Source organism: Camelus ferus, chromosome 1 (genome assembly GCF_009834535.1).
Source record: "Camelus ferus isolate YT-003-E chromosome 1, BCGSAC_Cfer_1.0, whole genome shotgun sequence".
Taxonomy (NCBI): domain Eukaryota; kingdom Metazoa; phylum Chordata; class Mammalia; order Artiodactyla; family Camelidae; genus Camelus; species Camelus ferus.
Window position 1 is genome coordinate 3,109,824 of NC_045696.1, and position 24,697 is coordinate 3,134,520.

The window sequence follows — 24,697 nt, forward strand, 5'->3', positions numbered from 1 at the left end:
TGTTGCAAGCCCTGAATGAGTAGTCTTTGCTTGTTCTTATTGGGTGTTCTTTGTTTATTTCTGCATACAAAATAGAGACTCTTTTAAGTAAAAATGATAAAGGAAGAACGTTTTTACAACTCATCAGGGATCTGAAGGCCCGTATAGACTGGATTTCAGTGGCTTGGTTGAGCATCCACTGGGTGCAAAACACTTTTCTAGGTGCTGTGGGGAGAGACAAAGATGAGGGTGGCATGGCTCCTGAGTATCCGGGAATCAGACAGCCACCCAGGTGATGATTACAGGAGACAGAACTTGGCTCAAGGTATATGGGAATTAAGGGAGAGACAGTGAGTGCAGCTGACTTGAAGGATCACTAGAAGCTGCAGGAAGGAGGTGTCCGATATTTAGAGTGAAAAAAAAAAAACACTGCACAGAAATATGGTTAATGTATACTAATAAAACAAAAACCAGTTAAAATTAAATTTAACATTTTGTCACTCACCTTTAAAATAGATGGATGGATTATAGACAAAATAGATGATACACAGAGCTGAGTCCTTTTCTCTTTCTTCCAGCCCATTCCCCTCTCCCTCCCCGAGGGCGTCCCTATCCAGAATTTGAAGCTTTTTCTGGGAGTGGTCCCTTGGCCAGTCTTTGAAAAATGGCTGTGCTTTTTGATAGGCAGGGATGGGGGAAGGAAGACATTCCAGGAAGAGAGTATGGCACAGGCAAAGGCATAGAAGTGGGGAAGTGAGGGTTGTATCTGGGGGAAGTACCTGGGGTTTATTTTGTCTGAAGCACGTGACAAGTAGAGGTTGGGGATGGTGGGCCATGCGGCTGAGAAGACGACTTGGGCTGTGAACATGGAGAGACTGAATGCCAGTGAGCAAGTCTGGGCTGCATTTGGGTTTCTGAGTAGAGGGAGTGTGAGGTGCTGACTGCCAAAGGCTGGAGACGAGAGGTTGAATTAGAGGCTATGGCCAGAGTTTACAGGGGTAGTAAGAAGGCCTAGGTCGGTGGTGGTGACAGAGGAATTGGGAAGGAGATCATGAGGGGCCCTGGGCAGGCAGAGTATCAGATGACTAGAGGGAAGCCAGGAGGAGGGGCCCATTAACGAGAGGGAGTGAGTGTGAATGCGCAGGTAAGTGTGCGCGCGCCTGTGACTCTATTGGAGTGCGTGAGGGAGTGAAGCTCCATATGGGACCCGAAGGGGCTAGACTCACATCCAGGGTAGAGGAGGGATGTCAAACCCTGAAGGGCATCAGGGTAGACCCGCATCTGCTAAGTGGTCAGAGCTGACTCCTTGAGTCAGGAGATGTTTATAAACACGACAGAAGATCTCGAAGAGCACATCTATGTGGACTGCCAACACCAAAGGATCAGAAGGGCCAAGAAAGGTGAGGAGAAGCAGGCAGGTCCCGAGGGACACGAGAAGCAGAGGGCTGGGGCTGGAAAGGGATGGTGCACAGCTCCGGGCAGGGGTGAAACCCTTATGAGAGCTAGCTCAACGCGCTTCCTGCACCCTTCCTCTTTAGGCCTCTGATCCAAAGGTGGCGTCTAGTTGCAGGATCACCCAGCTGCCGGTTAAAAGGGCCAGCCACGTGGCGTCCAGTTTAGGGAGCAGGTGAGTTCTCGATGCTCCTCAGGCCCCGCCCCCTCCCTCCTCCTGGGTAACGATTGGCCAAGACGCCCCTTACCGTTGCTATGACAGCAGCGAAGGGAGCCAGTGGCTCCTCCCCATCCCTTCCTGCCCCGGGTCCCACCCCTCTCTTCCCAGGCAGCGATTGGCGGATGCGTCCCGTTGCTATGACAGTATCCGAAGGTTAACAGTAGCTCCTTCCTGCTCCTTCCCTCTCCTCCCTCCACACCAGGAGAGGGGCGGGGCTGGCCGCGTGTCCATGGCGACGGCGGACGCGGCGGTGCAGGCTGCTGGTACCTACCTGCTAGAGAGGCGCAGGCAGCGGCGGAGATCCCGACTGGGGCGGGGCCATGTCGGACCTGGGCTCGGAGGAGTTGGAGGAGGAGGGCGAGAATGATCTTGGGGTGAGAGCTCCGGGTAAGGGAGGGGCACCCTGGGGTGCGCGGTGTCGGGCGGACTCTTGGAAGCTGGATTCAGAGAGCGGGCTGGCCTGGAGGCCAGCCGCAGTCCCCTGGGAGTCCCAGCCAGGGACCAGGACCACGTAGGCCACAGCGGGCGCTGCGTCCTGGAAGCCGGCTGTGAAAGGTGAAACGTCATGACGTCTGCTTGCCACATCCCTCCTCGCTCCCCCCACTCCCAACCCGCCTCCCATTAAAGGCAAAGATTTCCAAATCCAAGGCGTTGGAAACGTCCTCCTCCCTGCGGTTACCCTCCATCGAGGCAGCTTCCTTGATTGGCTGGGTCATCCCAAGCTGCCTGCTACTCTTGAATGTACTTTTGTATTATTCTGAAACCACTTCAGTAATGGAGCTTGGCTCCTCAGGATTAAGGCAGATGAAGGAAAGCGGCTTTCTGGCAGCCTTCAAGAAAGGCTAAGAAGGTCTCAGGCTCTGCGGAGGCTTCCTGGAGCTATTATCGTCTAGGCCTGTAATCCCATATGCTTTCTTTACTCTCGTCAGACCTGACGCAGGTTGCTGGGATTACTTCCTGGTTTGGACAGCGGAGAGAGGGTGAGGGCTGCACACCCAGTGGCCATGCTGGGCCCCGTGGGAGCGTATTTGTACCGACCAGAGATTAACCAAGCCAGAGGGTGACCCTTTCCTGGCTGACAGGTTGGACACCTCAGCCACTGTGTATGTGCAGGGTGCAGAGGTGAGACAGTTTCAGGATTATCTGAAAAACCTAGCCCCTCTGCTGTGAAGCGTGCCTGCTCAGGCCTGTTTACAGCTCCGCACACCCATCTCCCAGCCTCCGCCTGGTTTGCTGCTGGAGACTAGAACCTCTATGCCCTGGAGCCACCTGGCCAGTAGGGAGAGCCAGAAGTGTCCCAGGACGGCGGCAGCGAGTGCTAAAAGGCGCAGCAAACTGCAGTGATCGGTACTCCAGAGCCCTCGGTGTGATGAGGCTGAGTCTGGGACAGTCACCCGACATTGCCATACTTGGTGGCCTCCTCTTTCACATCTCTTTCCCTGTCCCCTTTACTGGTGTCTCTTGGAGTCACTTGAAAAAAAAAATCACTTGCTCAAGGTCTGCTTCCGGGGACCCCAAACTACATCACCTGCTGAGTATGCTTTCTAGTCTGTCCCCTCAGCTGGCCCTACTGATTTGTAACTTTTTAATGCCTGTGATTTTTAGGTTCGAATCACAGTGGGGTTATTTTCAAGGTTCCCCCCCTTATTAGCCATCCCAGCGGCTCAGTATTGGTGCATTGGGTGGACTTTGGGGCAGGAGGAGTGGTCTTTTGTGCATTTTGATTTAGACTAACCCTAAAACAAATTTGTAAGGTCGCAGATTTTTACCTTATATTCTGACCATGAATTTCTGAGCCAAATAGTGCTAGAAAAGCACATGAACTGCCAGAATGTTTGTTTCTGAGCCTTCGATTTAGTGTGTCTGAGCTTGTGTGTAATTCAGATTCAACGCCGTGTCAAACCATTGCTCTGTGCCCTGGCCATTTCATTATTTGTTATTTGCGCTCTACACGTGTGGATTAGGTGCTGGAGGAACATTTATTTTATGAAGAATAGAGAAAATAGGGAAATTGCAAGCTTGTATTATGTTTTTTATTGATTTACTTTTAAGATAGATATGTAATTATTTCTGTATTAGGCGAGGAGTGTTTGAACCTTAAGTCTCTTGATGAAGAGTTTATTAAAATAAGATAAACTAAATTGAGTTAGGATATTCTGGGACAATTGAGCCCCATTTATTCCTCAGAGGCCCCCGGTCTCCACTCCTCTCCCACCATCAGCTTCCTTGAAGGTCAAAGCTGCCTTCGGGTCACAGACACCCCAGGGATCATTTGCATTTTAAGTTTTGGATTATCGGAGGAAGGTGGGTCCAGGGCCTGTTCACCTGCATCTGCTACTTCAAACATGTTCCTATAAAGAACACAACTTGGAGTACCTCCCATTTCCCCCCAGATGGTTGGTTTTGTTTATAGTGTAAAGGATTATCATGATAAATTGGAGGGAGAGTGTGAAGCTCCCACCACGGACAGGTATCAGCTATGTGACCTTGAACCAATGCTCCTGTCACCCAGGCCTGGTACCTACCTCACCTGTGAGACAAAGTCAAGGGTAGAGAGGATTCAATGGAATACTCATTTTTTCTTAATTGAAGTATAGTCAGTTTACAATGGTGTGTCCATTTCTGGTGTACAGCATCATGTTTCAGCCATACATACACATACATATATTCCTTTTCATATTCTTTTTCATTATAGGTTACAAAGTATTGAATATAGTTCCCTGTGCTACACAGTAGAAACTTGTTGTTTATCTGTTTTATATATAGTAATTAGTATCTGCAACTCTTGAACTCCCAATTTATCCCTTCCCAACCCCTTTCCCCCTCTGGTAACTATAAGTTTGTTTCTATGTCTGCAAGTCTGTTTTGTAAAATGCTTAGCACATGTTTAATGCTTAACAAATGGCAGCCGTGATCATCTTGGTCTCCTTGGCCCAGGAATATGAAGGGGATCGGAATGAGATGGGTGAACGGCACGGACATGGGAAAGCGAGACTGCCCAATGGGGACGCATATGAAGGGAACTATGAGCACGGTAAAAGACACGGCCAGGTCAGCATCGGTGACTTAAGTGGTGGTTTTCTCTGTTTAGTACTTTGTTAGCAATTATTACATTCAGGAGTGACATGAATTATACACTCCATGTGTTTCAGGGGACCTACAAATTTAAAAGTGGTGCTCGATATGTTGGAGAATATGTTAAAAATAAAAAGCATGGTCAAGGCACTTTTATATATCCCGATGGATCAAAATATGAAGGTAAAATATTATCACAAAGCAGACTTCTGTGTTGTGGAGGTCTTTAGGGATTGAACTTGTCTGTGGATGCTGAGAGGTACAAGAAAGCTTAAAGTTCTCTGGATCAGTTAGTCATTCAACAAACACTGTATGCTCTTCTCCTCAGAACTGTTTTTGCTGTTTTCCCTTTATGACCAGCCCCTCTTTTGATGAACGTATTATTTGTTTAGATGGTGGTTCTTTCATGAGGGCTTCTGGTCTGGGAGGTGCTCTGCCTTGTTAAACTGGCGTTCTTATCCCTGCCACAGTGCATTCCGTGCCTTTTCTCTGAGCTGTAATCCATGTTCTGCAAGCACTCAGTGCTGCTCTTTCTGTTGTCTGCTGATCCTGGCCGGCCTGACCCCACCCCCTGACAAGCCGAGGGTGAGCTCCTCGGGACGGCAGGTCCTTGTACAGTGCTGTCAGCCTCGCAGGCGCTCAGGACCTTGGGGGCTGATGGAAGAAATATGCAGGAGTCCCCTTTGTGGATGAACTTTGGGGTTTATTCATGTAAACCCATTTCTTGGGTAATTAACATCCTCTTAGCCTGCCCTCTCTTCTTTGTCCTCATACGGAAGGGGATCCAGGCTTTGCAGATGCTAGAAGCTTATGTAAGTTTAGGTGTCCCCTTTAAGAAAAAGAATATGAAGTTGGTCTAAAAGTAAATTTTTACTTGTAATGAGAAATCAAAGTAAACAAAGAGGTAAAACTATCACAAACATCACAAAAACTGAGGAAGTTAAATGAGTTTTTTTTCTGTTATTTTTTTATTATTTATTTATTTTTAAATTGGCATAAAGTCAGTTTACAATGTTGTGTCCATTTCTGGTGTACAACTTCATGTTTCAGTCATATGTATACAGACACATATTCCTTTTCATACTCTTTTTCATTATAAATTACTGCAAGATATTGAATATACTTGCCTGTACTGTACAGTAGAAACTTGTTGTTTATCTATTTTATAGACAGTAGTTAGTATCTGCAAATCTCGAACTCTCACTTTATCCCTTCCCACCCCCTTCCCTGCCACCCTGGTAACCATGAGTTTGTATTCTAGTAACACGAATTTCTATAAGCTAATGTCCTGACACGCCTCTAGCATGCCACTTTTCCTCCTTTGTTAGCTAAAAAGGGAACATCTCTCTATATGACAACAATTTTTAAATATTTTCTGTAAAGAAAATAGAAGGAAAATTCTTTTTTCTTCGATCTGCACATTGATCAAAATTCATCTTTTTATTATCCATAGTCTAGAAAAGTGTCATTCAGCCTAGTGACTTGTTGCTGGCAACGCCATCTTCATCTTCAGGATAGCTGCTGACGTTGGGAGCCTCTGTCGAGCTCCTTTCATGTGCGTGGCGTAAGCCTTGAGGACATCTTGAGTTTTCCAGGGCAGGAACTCATCTTCAATACCTTTCAGTTTACGATGTTCACTGACTGGTTTGCTGTTGCCCTCACTGTAGAGAGTGTGCTATGGATTTCACGGTGTCTTTGCCAGTTCCAGTATTTCCTATCAAGTCAGCCCATAATTAGCAGGAACTTGCGTGGGGGTGAACGGCAGGGACTCGGGTGAGGGGGCGTCCAAGCAGAGGCTGGGTCGGCTGAGGCACAGCATCCCTCCGCGTGGTGCAGGTGGGGCAGCCGCAGGCCCTGGAGCAGGTGCGAGGTGCGAAAGGGAGTCAAGCACTGGCAAGTGGCTGAGAGTGGACCGCTGAGGCTTCAGGTTGTTGCTGGATCGCTGAGCACATGCGAGACAGCAGGAGTGGGGTGGGGCCACTGGCCACAGGGCAGCAGATCCTGACTTGAAGCCTCGGTGTGCTGCCGGCCAACTGGGAAAGCTGCTGTCAGCACAGATGGATGACAGTGGCCCACGAGCATACGCCTGCCCAGGCCATTCCCCTGGGAGCCCTGGCTCAGCCCCCTGCCCCAGCCAGCTCCCCGCTCCATGCCATCCATCGGCCTGGGGGTGGGCAGAGTGGGACGGGCAGTGGCGCAGGGCAGCGCCCCCCCCTCCTGACCTGCTGCTCTTGTGCGGCCCCTGCAGGGGAGTGGGTGAACGACCTGCGGCACGGCCACGGCGTGTACTACTACGTCAACAACGACACCTACACCGGGGAGTGGTTTGCTCACCAAAGGTTCGTTCTCTCTTCGGCCCCAGGCTGACTCACGGGATGAGCCTGAGACGGTGTCTGACTTAGAGACGGCGTCACGCCCAGAGCCTGTTGTCCAGCTCTGCCCCGCAGTTCATGGCTTTAGGGCTGGTGTGGGGCCAGTGCGGTGCCGGGTGGACGCAGACTCCTGGGAACACACCCAAGAGCCCCAGGCCGAGGGATGCACAGGAGAACTTCTGGGGGCTGAGCCGTGGCTCCCAGGGGCACGGCCTCTTCCCCGAGCCCGCCAGCCACCCCGTGGGAGGGCCGGCGCTGACCTGCAGTGACACCCAGGCCTGCCTGGGCACATGAGCAAGTGGCAGACTTTGATCGGTCCAGGTACAGAAGCCCTGTCGCTTGGAGCCCAGGCAGCCTGGGACCCCCCTCGATTTTCACGTCTGTCTTAGAAACCTGGAAGGGTTGTCACTGCAGCGGAACACGGTGCACGGTGCTCCTTATATTAACCAGGCACGGCCAAGGCACCTACTTCTATGCAGAGACCGGCAGCAAGTACGTGGGCACCTGGGTGAACGGACAGCAGGATGGTGCAGCCGAGCTGGTTCACCTGAACCACAGGTACCAGGGCAAGTTCTTGAACAAAAATGTAAGTCAATGGGCAGCAACATTTGTCAATGAAATTAGCAAACCCTCCTCCCCCGTCCAGGGAAATGTGTGAGCAGAAAGTATGACAGAGCCAGGCAGACCTCCCCCCGGGGGGCGGTGCGTGCCCTCTTGCTGAGTGAAATTAGAGCGCGAGTCAGTGTGTGTAATTACGATGGGATTTTTATTTTTAAAATCTCTATTAAGAACAAGGTTACAGAGACTACATCGAAGTATTATGGGTAGTTTTATTTCTGGCTAATTTGACTGTGGGTGTTGACTAAGTCAAATTTTTGTCATAAATACATTACTTTTATAAAGAGAAAAAAAATTTTTAACCAAACCAAAGAGGACCTATACTTTGCAATTCTGTTAACCGTCAGTTCAAAAAAGCATCTTTAATCCATGTTGGCTTTCCCTCAATTCCAAGCCTTTGGGCAGGTTTTATGAAGGTAACATTTATAAAGCTCTTTGTACTTTCTACTGGGTGTTGCCACTCACGGGTGAAGCACCTCTTGGTTTCTCTTTGCTCGTAGCCTGTTGGCCCTGGAAAGTATGTGTTTGACATTGGATGCGAACAGCACGGGGAATATCACTTAACAGGTGTGGTAAGTTGCAGAGTGCATCTCGTTTCCCGCGTTCACAGGTGGCAGAGCTGCTCGGTGACACTGATCCTGGAGATGTGGGTCGGGGTCGGTTGCTGTGAGGGGGTGTAGGAAACAGGATGGGCAAAAGGGGAAGCTGAGTTGTGTTGGGACCCCAAGGGAGCCTTGAAACTGGACGACCCTCAGAGTGTCCTCAATGGAGGCAAGGACCTTTGACCGCCCTGTAGACCAGTCATGGGGTATAGGCTGCCCATGGACAGAGGCATGAAACCTGGTCTGCGTGGCTTCCTTTGGGGAAGGGCAGTTCCTGGGAAGGACCCCATTATAAGCAGTCAGCTGCCAACCCTCCCAGCAGCTGGAGGAATGAGCCCCTGATCCTGAGGGAGAATTGGTGGGCACGTGAGTACCCAGGAGACAGGAGACAGCAGATACCCTGAGGGAACGATTCTCAAAGTGTAGTCCCTGGGCCATCCAGGAATCTCTTAGAAATGGAGAGTATTGGGCCCCCCAGACTTACTGAATCAGAAACTCCAGGGGTAGGGCCAGTGATCTGTGCTTTAACAACTCATCCAGGGAATTCCGGTGTGATCCAAGTTTGAACATCACTCTCTTGGGCATTGGTGTCACCCTTCATGGGGGAGGAAACTCAGAATTTTAAAACCAAGTAGAGTAATTTATTTCTGAGTGACTCAATGAAAGTAATGGGCAGGGATCTGCCACTCTCTGTCACCGGTGTTATCACCTATGGGACAGTGACATTTTCCACATTCATAGTGTTGATGTTCAGATCTTGGGACTTCTGTGATAGTTACAGAATCGAGAAGTGGACCAATGCGCTTGGCACGACTGACGTGTGCTGGCTGTTAACCGTCGTCGTGACTTACATTGCTGTGAAACATTCCACGCTTAGAAATGATGAGCTTTGTCTGCTTTCACTGAATTTTATTTTCCTCTCCGTAACCCTGGAGGCTGGAGCTTGTGCCCCCTCCACATCATGGCCAAATGTCTTTGGGTGTTTTTAGGCCTTTTCTTACAGTGATGTTCATTTTTTTATGTGTAAAGAATCTGAGAGCTGGGAGATGTGGGACACAGGGCTGTGAGATGGCAGAGGGCATCGAGCCCCGGTCGTTTCTTACCTGGGACGTGTCGTGTCTGAAAGCCTCTCGTGCCATCCATGGAAAGAGCGCAGGTGCTGAGCGGCCCTGATCTTCATTCCTTGTCCACGTTCCTTCAAGATGTTTTCAGCCCTTACATGGTACTCTGGGTAGTAGGCAATCACTCTGGTCACTGAATCGTGTTCTAAAAATGCTCAAATGCAATTCCAAGTCTGTCTCTTCTCCCGTCACTTTAAATATCCCACAGTGTAGGTCAATTTACATTTTTAAACTGAAAATAGGAAAGAGAAGAGGAAGAAGAGGAGGAGACGTTAGTGACCGTCATCCCCAAATGGAAGGCCACCAGAATCACAGAGTTGGCCTTGTGGACCCCCACCCTCCCTGAGAAGGAGCGCCCGGCAGACAGAGCTGGCCAGGAGGAGGCCCCAGGAGCCGAGGGTATGGATGCCCTGGGTCCGGGGGAGTGGGGCTCTCAGGGAAGCGGGCTCTGTGTCACAGGTGATGCTGGGTGGCAAGTGATTGAAGACCACCTCCAATTGGCCTCTGTGAACTAACACTAACAGTAATTCATTGGGTCATACAACTGGTGTGGTTGGGGTGAGACAGCCTCAGGCACAGCTGGATCAGGCCTCCGCTCTCTGGTCTCTGCTTTCCTGCGCTCTGGCTCTGCTTGACAGCATCCCCTTCCTTGGGAGACCAAAGCTTATTGACTTTATCAGATTGTCACCCAATCAGATCAAGAACCCTGGGGAGCAGAGCGCTTCTCTTCCTCAATATGGTCATTAAACCCTTGGGGTATATGCTGTACACTTAACATAAAACAAAGGCAAGAAGCCCTTGGGAGTTAGAGTTGTCAGACCAACGATGCCCACCCCTGAACCCATCACTGGGATGGGGATGGGGGCTGAGATGCCAGTCTGTGTGGAGCTGCGACTCCAAGTGGGGAGGGCGGTCCCCTGGGGGAGAAGGGGGCTGCTGTCAGCAGGAGAAGGGGTGGGCTCTGTGAGGCCCCCCCGCTGATACTGTCTCCCTCTGTTCCATCCAGGCAGGGACGAGCCGGCAGAGGAGGCCCAGCCTCTGACGGACCTCTCAGAGGGGGAGATGGACTCACTGCGGCCCGGAGAGGAGGAGGGAGACATCGCCAGGGAGGAGAGAGAGGAGTTCCACTATGACAGCCTGGACCAGGGTGAACACTTTGGGGCCTGAGGCAAGGAGGGGAGGAGGCCGCCCGCACCCTGGGGTGGGCCGCAGGGCTCTCCGCCTTTGACCGAGGCCGTTCTGGGGCCAGGCCTGAGGCTCAGGAGAGCTCAGAGGACCCAGTCTGGGCACGTTGCGCCCTCCTAGGGGCCCTGCACACCTCCCCAGCGCACGGGGACAGCGGTGCGAAGCCTGTGGTTGCTAATCTCCACTTCACCCCAGAGCTGACCTCAGGCTGCAGGGTCCAGCAGACTGATGCCTTGGCTATACTTTATGACATGGTTTTCACTTTGGCTGAGTCCCAGGGGTACAGTGAGGGCCCAGCAGTGTTGGAACCAGCCCTCTGTAAGTGGATTTGAATATACGATCGATCTAGGAGCTTCCGCCTCTGCAGGTCCTGGAGCAGGGGGCTGGCCACTCTGTCCGACTGGGGCTTCAGCTTCCTGCAGTCCTTAAAGCTCCTTCCCCAAGTGATGTGGGGACCACGAGGCAACTCAAAGAGGTTTCTCTTCTCCGAGCCCGGTGTAAAGAGGAGACCTTGGAGGCTGAGGAAAGGGTGGTCCGGGAGCAGCCGGGCTTACGCGCGCACCTGCTCTCGCGTGGCTCTGCGCTGCGTCGCCGGGCCTGGGGTCCCAGCAGTTTAGTCTGTCTCTGTTGTAATTTAAGAGCAAATACATTTCCCATTCTTTTGAAAATAAGGTCTTAAATAATGAAGTCACATAAACCTGTTTTCTATTGACATGACTTAGACTTTCATGAGCAATAAGGATGCTAAGTACGGAGAGATGCAGCGGGTTGCGGTAGGCGGGGCGGCAGTGGGCGGGGCGGCGGGCGGGGCGGAACCCAGGCCTTACGGGTTGGTGACCTCTTGTCCTACCCCGCGTCGCGTCGCTTGTCTGCATAACGCCCACGGTAAAGACCCCTCGAGGGCACAGTGCCCATCTGATTCTGTGTGGGCAGATGTCTAAGCATTTAAACTGCACACGGAGAGGCTCCGTACGTGGAGGTTCTTAAGTAAAAAGCAGGCTCAGTGAGTAAAACATTTTACCAAAATAGTAAAAACTCAAGACCTGTTTATTGTGGTTCCCATTGAAGGTTCACCCTACTAATTCCTTCTTCAACACAGCCAGCAGTGAGAATTATAGAGTTTACATAACAATGAAAAATAATTCTAATTTTAAATTTCTTATTAAAATAAATAAGAATGAGTTCTTTAAATAATCTGATTTCTTATTTAAATACATATAATTTAAATAAATAATAAATAATTTAATTTTAAATAAACAATGTTTATTTATTATATAATTAAATTATTTTAAATAAATAATATTTATTATTCAAATAATTTAAAATAAATTTTTAAAAAATTTAAATTTAAATAATTTAAACAATTCTAAGTGTCATGACAGATTTAAAAAGGCATCTTATGAAACTGTAGCAAATTCCTGCTTTTCTTTTTATTAACTGAGGGGCCCCCCAAAATGGCATCTTTCACTCACAATGCAAGCTGTATTCGGAGCGTGTGCAGGCGAAAGATACTGGTTGATTTTACTGTCACTTACACGGATGTTCTTGTCTTAGCATTTACCCTGAATATCTCTTTTGCTTAGTTTGCTACTGAGTATCAAGAGAAAAATTATAAAAGTCTTTATAAGATAAAATTTAACATTCCATTTTTTTTGCCAGATAAATGTTTCATATTTATATTATTTATTGCAAAAGTTCTGTTAGCAAATCAAGAATTTTTAAATAGAAAAAGTTAATACACTCATGCTTCCTTTTTTTTCCCAGGAAATATTAGTTTTGAAGAAGAAGAAAACAGGCCCTCAGATCTACTAGACTGAGATGAAGAAGCCAAAACGCGAGGAGAGTGTGTGAGGAAGGCATGTCTGTTGCCAGGGCAGCTGGTATGAATCTGTTACTAGCCTTTCTTACTTAGTTGTTTGTTAAAATGTTTTACGACTGCAAATAAATGTCTTCATTATCTTTTGTTTGTGAATAGCCTCTGTTCAAATCCCGTAAGGGCTGCCAGGTTATTTTGCCATGTTTTTTGGTGGAGTTTTCTGGGTTAAAGAAAAATGTCACACGACTGAAGCTCTGCAGAGGATGGCCGATGGAAATGGATTCCGGCTGCGTTAGTTGAGTGACTACATTCTGAAGTTCCTCGCTCGAGTCTCCTTCCAGAGAGCTTGGAAAACACCTAGAAGATAAGGATTCCTGTGCGCGACTCTCACCAAACACACTGTGAGAAATACGTTTCAGGCCCAGGTCAGAAACCACCAGCAGCTGCTGGAGGAGGCATCTCCGTCCATCCTGTGCCTTCAGCGTCCCAGGGTGGACGTGGGGCTGCCAGCCAGGGGTCCCTGCAATGGCTGAGGGCCGGGCTGCCCACAGGTCTGTCACTGGCCTGTGTGTACACTGTTCAGATCTCTGGGGGCTGGGGGCTAACGCCTAGGTCACAGTCAGGTCCTTTGCAGGTGCACCTTTGTTCATTGTGCTTGGCTTCATCGTACTTTGCAGACAACTGCATTTTTCATAAATGGAAGGTTTGGGGCAACCCTGCATCGAGCAAGGCTGTCGGCTCCGTTTTATCCAACGGCGTTTGCTCACTTCGTCTCTGAGTCACATTTTGGTAATACTCACAGTATTTCCAACTTTTTCGTGACTTTTCTATTTGTGGCGGTGATCTGTGATCTGTGATCTTTGATGTGACTGTTGCCATTGTTTTGGGGCCACCATGAACTGCACCCATGTAAGATGAAAATTTAATAGATCAGTGTCATGTGTTCTGACTGCTCCACCCACCAACCGTTCCCACATCTCTCTCCCTCTCCTCCGGCCTCCCCATTGCCTGAGACACAACAATGTTGAAATTAGGTCACTTAATAACCCTACAATGGCCCCTAAGTGTTCAAGTGACAAAAGAGTCACTCGCCTCTCACTTTGAATCAAAAACTAGAAATGACTAAAGTCAGTGAGGAAGGCTTGTAGAAAGCTGAAATTTCTCAGGCCAAAATCTAGGCCTCTTGCGTCCAGCAGCTAGCCAAGCCGTGAATGAGAAGGAGAAGTTCCCGCAGGAAATGAAAGCACTGCTCTAGTGGCCACACGGAGGATGAGAAGGCAAAGCAAGCTGATTGCTGGCGAGAGAAAGCGTCAGAGTCTGGACAGAAGGTCAACCAGCAGCAGCACTTCCTTAAGTCAAAGCCTCGTCCAGAGCAAGGCCCAACTCTCCTCGATTCGAAGAAGGCTGAGAGAGGTGAGGAAGCTGCAGAAGAGATATCTGAAGCGTGCAGGGGTTGGTTCCTGAGGCCGAAGGAAAGAAACCATCTCCGTGACATCGAAGCACAAGGTGAGGCAGCAGGTGCTGATGTGGAAGTTGCAGCAAATTATCCAGAAGCTCCAGCTCAGGCCATTCACGGAGGCGGCTGCACTGAACAACACGTTCTCAGAGCAGATGAAACAGCCTTGCACTGGAAGAAGACGCCATCTTGAGGTTTCATAGCTGGAGAGGAGAAGTCAGTGCCTGGCTTCAAAGCTTCAAAGGACAGGCTGACTCTTTCATTAGGGGCCAGTGCAGCTGGTGACTTAAAGCCAATGCTCATTTACTGTTTCGAACATCCTAGGGCCCTTAAGAAAGATGCTAAATCTACTCTGCCTGTGCCCTAGAAATGGAACAAAGCCTGGATGACGGTGTATCTGTTGGTAACATAGTTGACTGAAAATTTTAAGCCCACTGTTGAGATCTGCTGCTCAGAAAAAGATTCCTCTCAAACTGTTACTGCTTATTAACAAATGCCCCTAGGGTACCTTGCAGACCGGAGCCTAAGCACCCCTCTTCTCCCCTTTGCACATGCTGAACCCTCTGCCTGGAACCTTGGTTCCCCAGCGCCCCCAGCACATCCATGCGTGCCCCTAGCCACCCGTGTTAGGAAACACTCCGCCTACCTCCTGTGTCTCTCCTGTGCTCCCCCATGACTGCCGCACTCGCAACACTCCTGATACGGATGGATGGGGATTTTCCCCCACATCAAGCACCTCTGTGACACCAGCTGGGTGTCCTACAATTTAACCCAATTCTGACACTAGCCATCTGGAGATAGCGTCAGATCCCACTGGCTGAAGCCTCAGTCCCACGAGACTGCCCCCTACTTCAATGCCAATGACATGCAGCAGGTCCCCAGGTGACCTACAACTTCTGTCGGACTTGTCTGCAAATCAGAGGTTGCCGGGAACTCCTCCCTTTTGGATGCAATTTTTTTTGCAAGAACAGCTCACAGAACTAAGGGAAGCACTCACAGTTCACAGTTTATGAAAGATGTTATAAGGGAAACGGAGAAACACTCAGATGAAGAGATGCAGAGGGTGAGGTCTGGGAGGGTCCTGAGTGCAGGGTCTTCAGTGCCCATGGACCTGGGGTGCGTCACCCTCCAGGCACTTGGATGCATCCACCACCCTGGAAGCTCTCCAAACCTCATACTGTTGGGACTTTGTGGCAGTTTCCTCACCTAGGCACGACCAATTATTAACTCCATTTCCAGCCCTTCTCCCGTCTCTGGAAAATGGCGGGGGGTGGGAGCTAAAAAATTCCAAGCTTCTGATCACGGTTTGGTCTTTCTGTTGACCAGCCCCCATCCAGGAACCTCCCCCTCCTCCACCAGAGTCACCTCATTAAAAGACCCTCCCGCCACCCAGGAAATGCCAAGGGACTTAGGAGCTCAGTGTCAGAAACCAGGGTCAAAGGCCAAATACTAGAACAAAAGGCGCCCCCAGTTGCCTTACCTTTTAGGGGACAACTAGCTCTCAGGAGGGAGGAGGTCCCAGGAGTCTCTGGTTTGCAGACAAGCCGGACAGAAGTTCTTTATTCCAAGAATTTGAGCAGAGCTGCAATTCTGCATGATTCGCCTTTTGGTAAATAACAGGTAGAACTAACCTCTGTTCATAATTTTTAGTTTATCAAAACAGAGTCTAAATCAAGCCCTATTTTTCACTATTTTCTTTGAACTTTGGTTTCTATGGTAACCAGATGACTTTGTGTGACTTCTCTGTACAACTTACCTCCTGGAAAGGACACCTCCCTGATGAATTTTTGTATAATTGCATGTCACCCCCACTGAGATGAAAAGCTCGTGAGTGCACTGTCCCCTCAGATCAATCCCAGCAGGAAACAAATGGCTCTCTCAAAACAGGGTGGTTCAAGGGCGCACGTTAAAAAGGACATCTTGGGAGGTGTGGGGAACTGGCTTAGGTCTGGGAATGGGGCGGCAGCTGACAGCCAGGTTCCTTGGCTGCAGACCTGGCATTTCCCTGCCTTAAACTGCCAGCCAGCACTTAGTAGGGCATCTCCTCCCAGTCCAGGGACCCCACAAGCAAGGAGCCAGCAACACGGCTGCCTTGCTGTCTCCGTGCCTCAGCCGTCATGGCTGGGAGCTGCTCCCTCTCTGGGATCCCATTCTTCTCACTGAGATGGGGAATTTAGGGCCAGGGCCATGCCCCCAACCTCACCCCCAGCCTGGGGAAGACAGCCCCCCAGAGCTCCTTGAGGACTCACCAATGCAGTGTCCTCTAGCCCGCTCCCGGGAGGGGGCTGTGATTCGGGGGTGGCCGAGTCAGTTGCAAACAGTACATCTTTTTCTACAGTTCCGTTTCCCTGAGCCTTTGATCTCGGTCCTGTACAGCAGACCAGGGATTTCAAGCAGTTTTACCTGATTAATTCTAAACCATCCTCATTCCAGCTTCAATTAGTCATTAACCACCCTCTCAGGGCTTAAGCCAAATGTAAATCCCTCGTGAGGGCACCTATGTCAAAAATTTCAGCCTTGTCTAGACTTTTCCCCCACCCGTCTGGTCTAGTAGTCCTGGAATCCACTTCCACATTGCCCCAGGCTCTGCACTTCTCTACCTGGGGGTGTTGTCTCCTCCTGGGAAGGACTTGCGCCTCATTGCCTGGGCTCTGCTGGTGTCGGCTCTCTTCTGGGGCTCGAGTGGTGAGAGGCGGTGGGTGGGTCCTATGCAGAACAGGCATCAGGTCATGAGGTGGCTTCCCTAGCAGCAGGTGTTGGCAGCATTTATAGCAGAGATTGGTTGGTTTCCTTGGGGGAGGGCGGGGGGAGGAGTGGAGGAGAAAGGAAGGGAGGGTAAAGAGGGGGAGAGAAGGGAGGGGATGGGGGAGAGGAAGGGGAGGGGAAGGGGCGCTGCCTCCGTGGACTGTGGGGCCCAGGGGAGTCTGCAGAATAAGCAGAAGCACAGAGTGCAGGGAGCTGCGTGGAGGTGGGGCTGAAGAGGAAGGGGTGGGTAGGGGCCAAGGGGCTGCTGAGGGCGGGCTGAAGATGGAATAAGGAGCCTGGAGACGGAGTAATTATAACCAGACTCCTGGTGCCATTTCAAAATCTGGTTCGTGCATTGTGGGCATGTGGAAATAGTGTCACTCCCAACTGCTGCTCCAAACAGACAACTCAGAAATAGAGAAAATCATTCCAGTACTATAGCCAACATAGAGACCCATCGCGCAAGCGGCATCAAGGCTGGCTGGCTGTGGGCTGTGGGTTCAGGGAACAGCAATCTCTCTGTGCCTTGCCGAGAGGGAGGTCCTGGGCTGTGACGAGACCCGCGGTCTGCTTGGCCCAGGGTTAGCCCTGAGGTGCTCTGACTACAAGCTCTTCCCCTAAAGTGTATCCCACTTTCATTTTTGTAAACTAAAAATATTTTATATTAACCTTCCTCCTTACAGAAAATAAAATACACCCATTTTAAGTGAACAGCTCGATGAGCTTTGAGAAATATGTACAACCACGTGACTCCCCCTGCAGTGGGGATACAGAACACTTCCGTGACCCCGGAAAGGTCTCACGCCTGTTCCTGGAGCCCCCCACAGACACTGTTCTGCTTTCTGTCCATAGACGAGGTTTATCTTTTCCAAAGTTTTATGTAAGTGAAATCACGCAGTGTTACACTGACTTGGCTTCTTTATTCAGCGTAATCTTTTCATTCATATCATTGTGTTTATCAGTGTTCTTTCTGCTGCTGGGCAAGCAGTATTTCATTGTCTGCATAGACAACTTTTTGCTTATCTGTTCCCATGTTGATGGACATTTGGGCTGTTTCCAGTTTTTGGCAATTTTTAATAAACTGCGGATTGAAGTTTATCTTTTCCCATATGGATATTCAATTTTTTCAGCACCATTTGTTGAAAAGACTACATTTTCTCCAATGGATTGCCTTATATTTTTGTGAAAGGTCAGCTTTCCTTGTATGTGTGAGTAATTTTTGGACGAGCTGTTTTGTTCTGTTACTCTATTTGTCTGATCGGGTGCCAACAAGCTATTGGAATTAGCACAGCTTTATAATCTATCTTGAAGTCAGGCAGCGTAAGTCCTTCGACTCTGTTTTTCTTTATCAAAGTTGCTTTGGAGGTTCTGGGTCCTTCACGTTTTCAGGGCTCTTAGGATCAGCCTGTCAATTTCTACACCCACATATAAGAGCCCTGCTTGCCACCTGATTGGGACTGCATCGGCTCTACAGAACAGTCTGGGGAGAGTTGACATTTTTGCCAATACAGAGTCTAACAACCCACGAATATGGCATATTTATCCATTTAGTTAGGTGTTTTTAAATTTCCCTGAGCTGTGTGTTACAGCTGCAGGATACAGGTCTTGCACGTTCTTTTATCAGATTTGTCTTGTGGATGAAGAATGTCCCTGCCATACCAGTAAACAAAGGATGCTGCAGCCATCAGGCCATCAGCCACTGCGGCCACCCCCAACTGTGCACCCAGAGGGGAGGGGATTCAGGATGGAGAAAAACAAGATACTGGCCCTAGAGAGCTAAGGTGCAGATCAAAGGAGTGGTCTCAAAGAGCCCTGACTCTTGCATCTTCCCACACATAGACAAGTGCTAAATTCATTAACTTGAGAGTGTCTGGTTTTTCTTTGATTAACTGTAATCTTCTAATGTTCCAACTACTTGGTTTTTTTTTCAACATTTTTATTGATTTATAATCATTTTATAATGTTGTGTCAAATTCCAGTGTAGAGCACAATTTTTCAGTTATACGTGAACATATATATATTCATTGTCACATTTTTTTTCTCTGTGAGCTACCATAAGATCTTGTGTACATTTCCCTGTGCTATACAGTATAATCTTGTTTATCTATTCTACAATTTTGAAATCCCATCTATCCCTTCCCCCCCCTGCCCCCTTGGCAACCACAAGTTTGTATTCTATGTCTATGAGTCTGTTTCTGTTTAGTATTTATGCTTTGTTTGTTTGTTTTTGTTTTTGTTTTTTAGATTCCACATATGAGCGATCTCATATGGTATTTTTCTTTCTCTTTCTGGTTTACTTCACTTAGAATGACATTCTCCAGGAGCATCCATGTTGCTGCAAATGGCGTTATGTAGTCGGTTTTTATGGCTGAGTAGTATTCCATTGTATAAATATACCACCTCTTCTTTATCCAGTCATCCGTTGATGGACATTTAAGCTGTCTCCATGTCTTGGCTATTGTAAATAATGCTGCTATGAACATTGGGGTGCAGGTGTCATCCTGAAGTAGAATTCCTTCCAGATATATTCCCAGGAGCGGGATTTCTGGGTCACATGGTAGGTCTATTCCTAGTCTTCTGAGGAATCTCCATACTGTTTTCTACAGTGGCTGCACCAAACTGCATTCCCACCAGCAGTGTAGGAGGGTTCTCTTTTCTCCACAGCCTCTTCAGCATTTGTCATTTGTGGACATTTGAATGATGGCCATTCTGACTGGTGTGAGGTGATACCTCAGTGTAGTTTTGATTTGCATTTCTCTGATAATTAGTGATATTGAGCATTTTTTCATCTGCCTATTGATCATTTGTATGTCTTCCTTGGAGAATTGCTTGTTTAGGTCTTTTGCCCATTTTTGGATTGGGTTGTTTGGTTGTTTCTTATTAAGTTGTGTGAGCTGCTTGTATATTCTGGAGATCAAGCCTTTGTTGGTTTCACTTGCAAAAATGTTCTCCCATTCCGTAGGTTGTCTTTTTGTTTTACTTATGGTTTCCTTTGCTGTGCAGAAGCTTGTAAGTTTCATTAGGTCCCATTTGTTTATTCTTGCTTTTATTTCTATTGCTTGAGTAGACTGTTCTAGGAGAACATTTTTGAGATGTATGTCAGATAATGTTTTGCCTATATTTTCTTCTAGGAGGTTTATTGTATCTTGTCTTATGTTTAAGTTGATTTTTGTGTATGGTGTAAGGGACTGTTCTAGCTTCATTGTTTTACATGCTGCTGTCCAGTTTTCCCAACACCATTTGCTGAAGAGACTCTTTTTATTCCATTGTATATTCTTGCCTCCTTTGTCAAAGATTAGTTGACCAAAAGTTTGTGGGTTCATTTCTGGGCTCTCTATTCTTTTCCATTGTTCTATATGTCTGTTTTTGTACCAATACCATGCTGTCTTGATGACTGTAGCTCTATAGTATTCTCTGAAGTCTGGGAGAGTTATTCCTCCAGCCTCTTTCTTTCTCTTCAGTAATGCTTTGGCAATTCTAGGTCTTTGATGGTTCCATATAAATTTTATTATGCTTTGTTCTAGTTCTGTGAAATATGTCTGGGGTAATTTGATAGGGATTGCATTAAATCTGTAGATTGCCTTGGGCAGTGTGACCATTTTAACAATATTGATTCTTCCAATCCAAGAGCATGGGATATCTTTCCATTTTTTAAAGTCTTCTTTGATTTCCTTCATCAATGGTTTATCGTTTTCTGTGTATAATCCTTTCACTTCCTTGGTTAGATTTATTCCCAGATATTTTATTACTTTGGGTGCTATTTTAAAGGGGATTGTTTCTTTACTTTCTTTTCCTGTTGATTTATCGTTAGTGTAAAGAAATGCAACTGATTTTTGAACGTTAATTTTGTAACCTGCTACCTTGCTGAATTCTTCAATCAGCTCTAGTAGCTTTTGTGTGGACCTTTTAGGGTTTTCTATATATAGTAAAATGTCATCAGCATATAATGACACTTTTACCTCTTCTTTTCCAATTTGGATCCCTTTTATTTCTTTCTCTTGCCTGATTGCTATGGCTAGGACTTCCAGGACTATGTTGAATAGGAGTGGTGATAGTGGGCATCCTTGTCTTGTCCCAGATTTTAGTGGGAAGCTTTTGAGTTTTTCACCATTGAGTACTATGCTGGCTGTAGGTTTGTCATATATAGCTTTTATTATGTTGAGATATGTTCCCTCTATACCCACTTTGGCAAGAGTTTTTATCATAAATGGGTGTTGAATTTTATCAAATGCTTTTTCTGCATCGATTGAGATGATCATGTGGTTTTTGTCCTTTCTCTTGTTGATGTGATGTATTACACTGATTGATTTGCATATGTTGAACCAGCCTTGTGTCCCTGGGATGAACCCCACTTGGTCATGATGTATAATCTTTTTTACGTGTTGTTGGATTCTATTTGCTAAAATTTTGGTGAGGATTTTGGCGTCTATGTTCATCAGTGATATTGGCCTATAATTCTCTTTTTTTGTAGTGTCTTTGCCTGGTTTTGGTATCATGGTGATGGTGGCTTCATAGAATGAGTTTGGGAGTTTTCCCTCCTTTTCAATCTTCTGGAAGAGTTTGAGAAGGACTGGTATGAGTTCTTCTTTGTATGTTTGGTAGAATTCCCCGGTGAAGCCATCTGGTCCTGGACTTTTATCTGTAGGGAGGTTTTTTTATTGCTATTTCGACTTCACTTCTAGTGATCGGTTTGTTCAAGTGGTCAGTTTCTTCTTGGTTCAGTCTTGGTGGGCTGTATGTTTCCAGGAACTTGTCCATCTCTTCTAGGTTATCTAGTTTGGTTCCATATAGTTTTTCATAATATTCTCATATGATATTCTGTATTTCTATTTTATTTGTTGTAATTTCTCCATTTTCCTTTCTTATTTTGCTAATTTGTGCTCTCTCTTTTTTCTTCTTTGTGAGTTTGGCCAGAGGTTTGTCAATTTTATTTACTTTTTCAAAAAACCAGCTTTTGGTTTGATTGATTTTTTTCTATGGTTTTTTAAATCTCTATTTTATTTATTTCCTCCCTGATCTTTATAATTTCCTTCCTTCTCCTGCCTTTTGGGGTTTTTTGTTCTTCTTTTTCTAGTTCTTTTAGTTGGTGGGTTAAATTGTTTATTTGAGATTGTTCTTCTTTTTTGAGGAAAGCCTGTATCGCTATAAACTTCCCTCTTAGCACTGCCTTCGCCGTGTCTCATAAATTTTGTGTGGTTGTGCTTTCATTGTCATTTGTCTCAAGGTATATTTTAATTTCAGCTTTGATTTCCTCATTGACCCATTGGTGTTTTAATAGCATATTGTTTAATCTCCATGCTTTCCTTTTTTTCTCCTTTGTTTCTCTGTTGTTGATTTCTAGTTCCATGGCATTGTGGTCAGTAAAGATGCTTGAGATAATTTCTATCTTCTTAAAATTGTTGAAGTTTCTTTTGTACCCAAGTACATGATCAATCCTAGAAAATGTCCCATGTGCACTTGAAAAGAATGTATGTCCTTTTTTTGGGGGGTGTAATGCTCTGAAAATATCCACCAAATCTAATTTTTCTATTGTATTATTTAGTTTCTCTGTTGCCTTATTTATTTTCTGTCTGGAAGATCTGTCTAGTGATGTTAATGCAGTGTTAAAATCTCCAACTATGATTGTATTCCCATCAATATCCCCCTTTATCCCTGTTAGTAATTGTTTTATGTATTTAGGTGCTCCTATATTGGGTGCATATATATTAACGAGTGTAATATCCTCATCTTGCATCACTCCTTTAATCATTATAAAATGTCCTTCTTTATCTTTCTTTATCGCCTTTGTTTTAAAGTCTATTTTGTCTGAAATCAGTACTGCAACACCTGCTTTTTTGGCTTTTTCAGTTGCATGGAATATCGTTCCCATCCTTTCACTCTCAATTTATATGTGTCCTTCTCCCTAAAGTGGGTCTCTTGTATGCAGCATATTGAAGGTTCTTGCTTTATTATCTAGTCTGCCACTCTGTGTCTTTTGACTGGAGCATTTAGTCCATTAACATTTACAGTAATTAATGATAGATGTGTGTTTATTGCCATTTTGAACTTACCTTTGCAGTTGAATTGGTATTTCCTCTTCATTCCTTTCTTCTTACTTTTGTGGTTTGGTAATTTTCCTTTGTATTATCATGGATTTTATTTAGTTTTTGTGACTCCCTTGTAAGTTTTCGGCTTGTGGTTACCCTTTTCTGTAAGTCTATTAGCCCATTACTATATCTCGAACCCATCCTACCGAAAACAAAAAATTTTAAAAAGAAAGAAAAAAAATACTCTATATTTTCTTGCTTCCCTATCCCACTCTTAATGATTTTGATGTCTTCTTTTACAATTTCATGTTTATTTTATTTGTAATTCATGAGTTATCACCTTTCCAGTTGTGAGTTTCTCATTTCTGTAGCATCCTGCTGCTTTTCTATTTACAGTAGACCTTTCAATATTTCTTTTAGCATGGGTTTAGTGTTGCTAAACTCTTTCAGTTTTTGCTTGTCTGTGAAATTCTTTATCTCTCCTTCTATCCTAAAGGATAGCCTTGCTGGATAAAGTATCCTAGGCTGCATCCTTTTTTCTCTCAGGACTTTGAATATATCTTGCCACTTCCTTCTGGCCTGTAGTGTTTGTGTAGAGAAATCAGCTGAGAGCCTTTTGGGGGTTCCCTTGTAACTTACTCTTTGCTTTTCTCTTGCTGCCTTTAGGATCATTTCTTTATCTTGACTCTGGCCATCTTGATTATGATATGTCTTGGTGTGGATCTGTTTGGGTTCTTCCTGTTTGGGACCCTTTGAACTTCCTGTACTTGGATATCTGATTCCTTCTTTAGGTTTGAGAAGTTTTCAGTCATGATTTCTTCAAATACTTTTTCAATCCCCTTTGTTCTTTCTTTCCCTTCTGGAACCCCTATTATGCGAAGATTGGCATGCTTTATATTATCCCATAGGTCCCTTATGTTGCTTTTATTTGTTTTTATTTGTTTATCTTGCAGTTGTTCTGATTGGGTGTTTTCTGTTGTCCTATCTTCTAGGTCACTAATTCGTTCCTCTGCATTATCTAGTCTGCTTTGCACAGCCTTTAGATCCATTCTCATCTCAGCCAATGAGTTTACCAATTCTACTTGTCTCTTCTTTATAGCTTCAATTTCATTTTTGAGATATTTTATATCTCTAAACACTATCTCTTTTAGTTCCTTCAACCCTTTGATCACTCCCTTTTTGAAATTTTGATCTAGTAGGCTATCGATGTCTATTTCATTGATTGTTCTGGGATTTCTCTTGTTCCTTTAATTGGGAATGGTTTCTCTGCTTCTTCTTCTTGCTCATATCTCTCTGGCACTGTGGCTTATGGAGTATCAGTTATCTATTGTGGTCCTTAAAGGAGTTTATTTATTTATCTATCTAATGCCTATGTAGGAATAGAACAGATTTTTGGCGTCTTTGTCTTTTGAAGAGGATAATGTTCTGTTGGAGTTCCGCAGGTGCTCTGGTTGGCTGAGTGGGTCTGTGGATGTGAATCTTGGTGTATCTGTGGGAGAGGGTGAGCTACAAGCATCCTACTCCTCCTCCATCTTGGCCTCGTCTCCAACTACCTGGTTTTTGTTGCAAAAACTCCCATATATCCTGGGTCCTCCCTCACTTCTTCAGAACAAACCCTCAGAGCTGTCTGAGAACCTGTCTCCTGGGCTTAAGTTCTAAATAAGTCTGCTGAATAAAATATAATTCTCAATTTTAGGTTGTATATTTTTTTCCAGTCAGTAATCTCTAAGTATTCCATCTTTTCTTAATGCTAGGTGATACTGTTTTTAATTTTACCTGCTGATTGTTCATTGCTAGTGTATAGAAACATAACTGAGCTTTGATTATTGATTTTGTATTCTTCAACCTCGCTGAACTCACTTAATTTTTTTTTAAAACTCACTTAATTTTAAGAGCCTTTTTGGTGGATTCCATCAGATTTTCTATATAGATGATTATTTCATCTCTGGATAGAATAAATGTTATGACTTCTTTTCTAATTTGAATGACTTTTATTATCATTTTTTTCTTGCCATATTCAACTGCCTAGA

General features: G+C 46.1%; 2 protein-coding genes and 2 long non-coding RNA genes across 9 annotated transcripts in view; 1 reads left to right on the forward strand and 3 right to left on the reverse strand.

Annotated features, from left to right (window-relative positions):
* SLC37A1 (solute carrier family 37 member 1) overlaps positions 1–2,059 on the reverse strand; it is a 79,247-nt gene extending 77,188 nt beyond the window's left edge. The window contains exon 1 of the mRNA XM_032458826.1: positions 1,923–2,059. The gene's annotated coding sequence lies outside the window, so the exon portion shown is untranslated. The remainder of the gene's footprint in view (positions 1–1,922) is intronic.
* On the forward strand, positions 1,892–14,043 carry RSPH1 (radial spoke head component 1). 5 transcript variants are annotated; one of them, XM_032459398.1, is made up of 9 exons: positions 1,892–2,025; positions 4,589–4,702; positions 4,804–4,909; positions 6,975–7,065; positions 7,488–7,656; positions 8,217–8,288; positions 9,682–9,838; positions 10,446–10,607; positions 12,389–14,043. In XM_032459398.1, exons 1-8 carry the CDS (start codon positions 1,972–1,974, stop codon positions 10,604–10,606), a joined length of 924 nt encoding a protein of 307 aa, XP_032315289.1. In that variant the 5' UTR covers positions 1,892–1,971; the 3' UTR covers position 10,607; positions 12,389–14,043. The 5 variants fall into 5 exon arrangements, with proteins under 5 accessions (XP_032315289.1, XP_032315139.1, XP_032315222.1 ...); XM_032459248.1 differs by having other exon boundaries at positions 10,446–10,586; XM_032459331.1 differs by having other exon boundaries at positions 7,549–7,684; positions 10,446–10,586.
* On the reverse strand, positions 7,902–9,552 carry LOC106730453. Its single transcript, XR_001366914.2, has 3 exons — positions 9,422–9,552; positions 8,803–8,913; positions 7,902–8,380 (listed from the first exon to the last, which is right to left on the reverse strand). It is a non-coding gene; the product is annotated as an uncharacterized LOC106730453 (long non-coding RNA).
* On the reverse strand, positions 9,564–16,684 carry LOC116657447. Of its 2 annotated transcripts, none has more exons than XR_004312551.1 (4): positions 16,497–16,684; positions 16,146–16,264; positions 15,377–15,499; positions 9,564–9,671 (listed from the first exon to the last, which is right to left on the reverse strand). It is a non-coding gene; the product is annotated as an uncharacterized LOC116657447 (long non-coding RNA). The 2 variants fall into 2 exon arrangements; XR_004312529.1 differs by lacking the exon at positions 9,564–9,671 and adding an exon at positions 14,109–15,173.
* Positions 16,685–24,697: the final 8,013 nt, after the last annotated feature.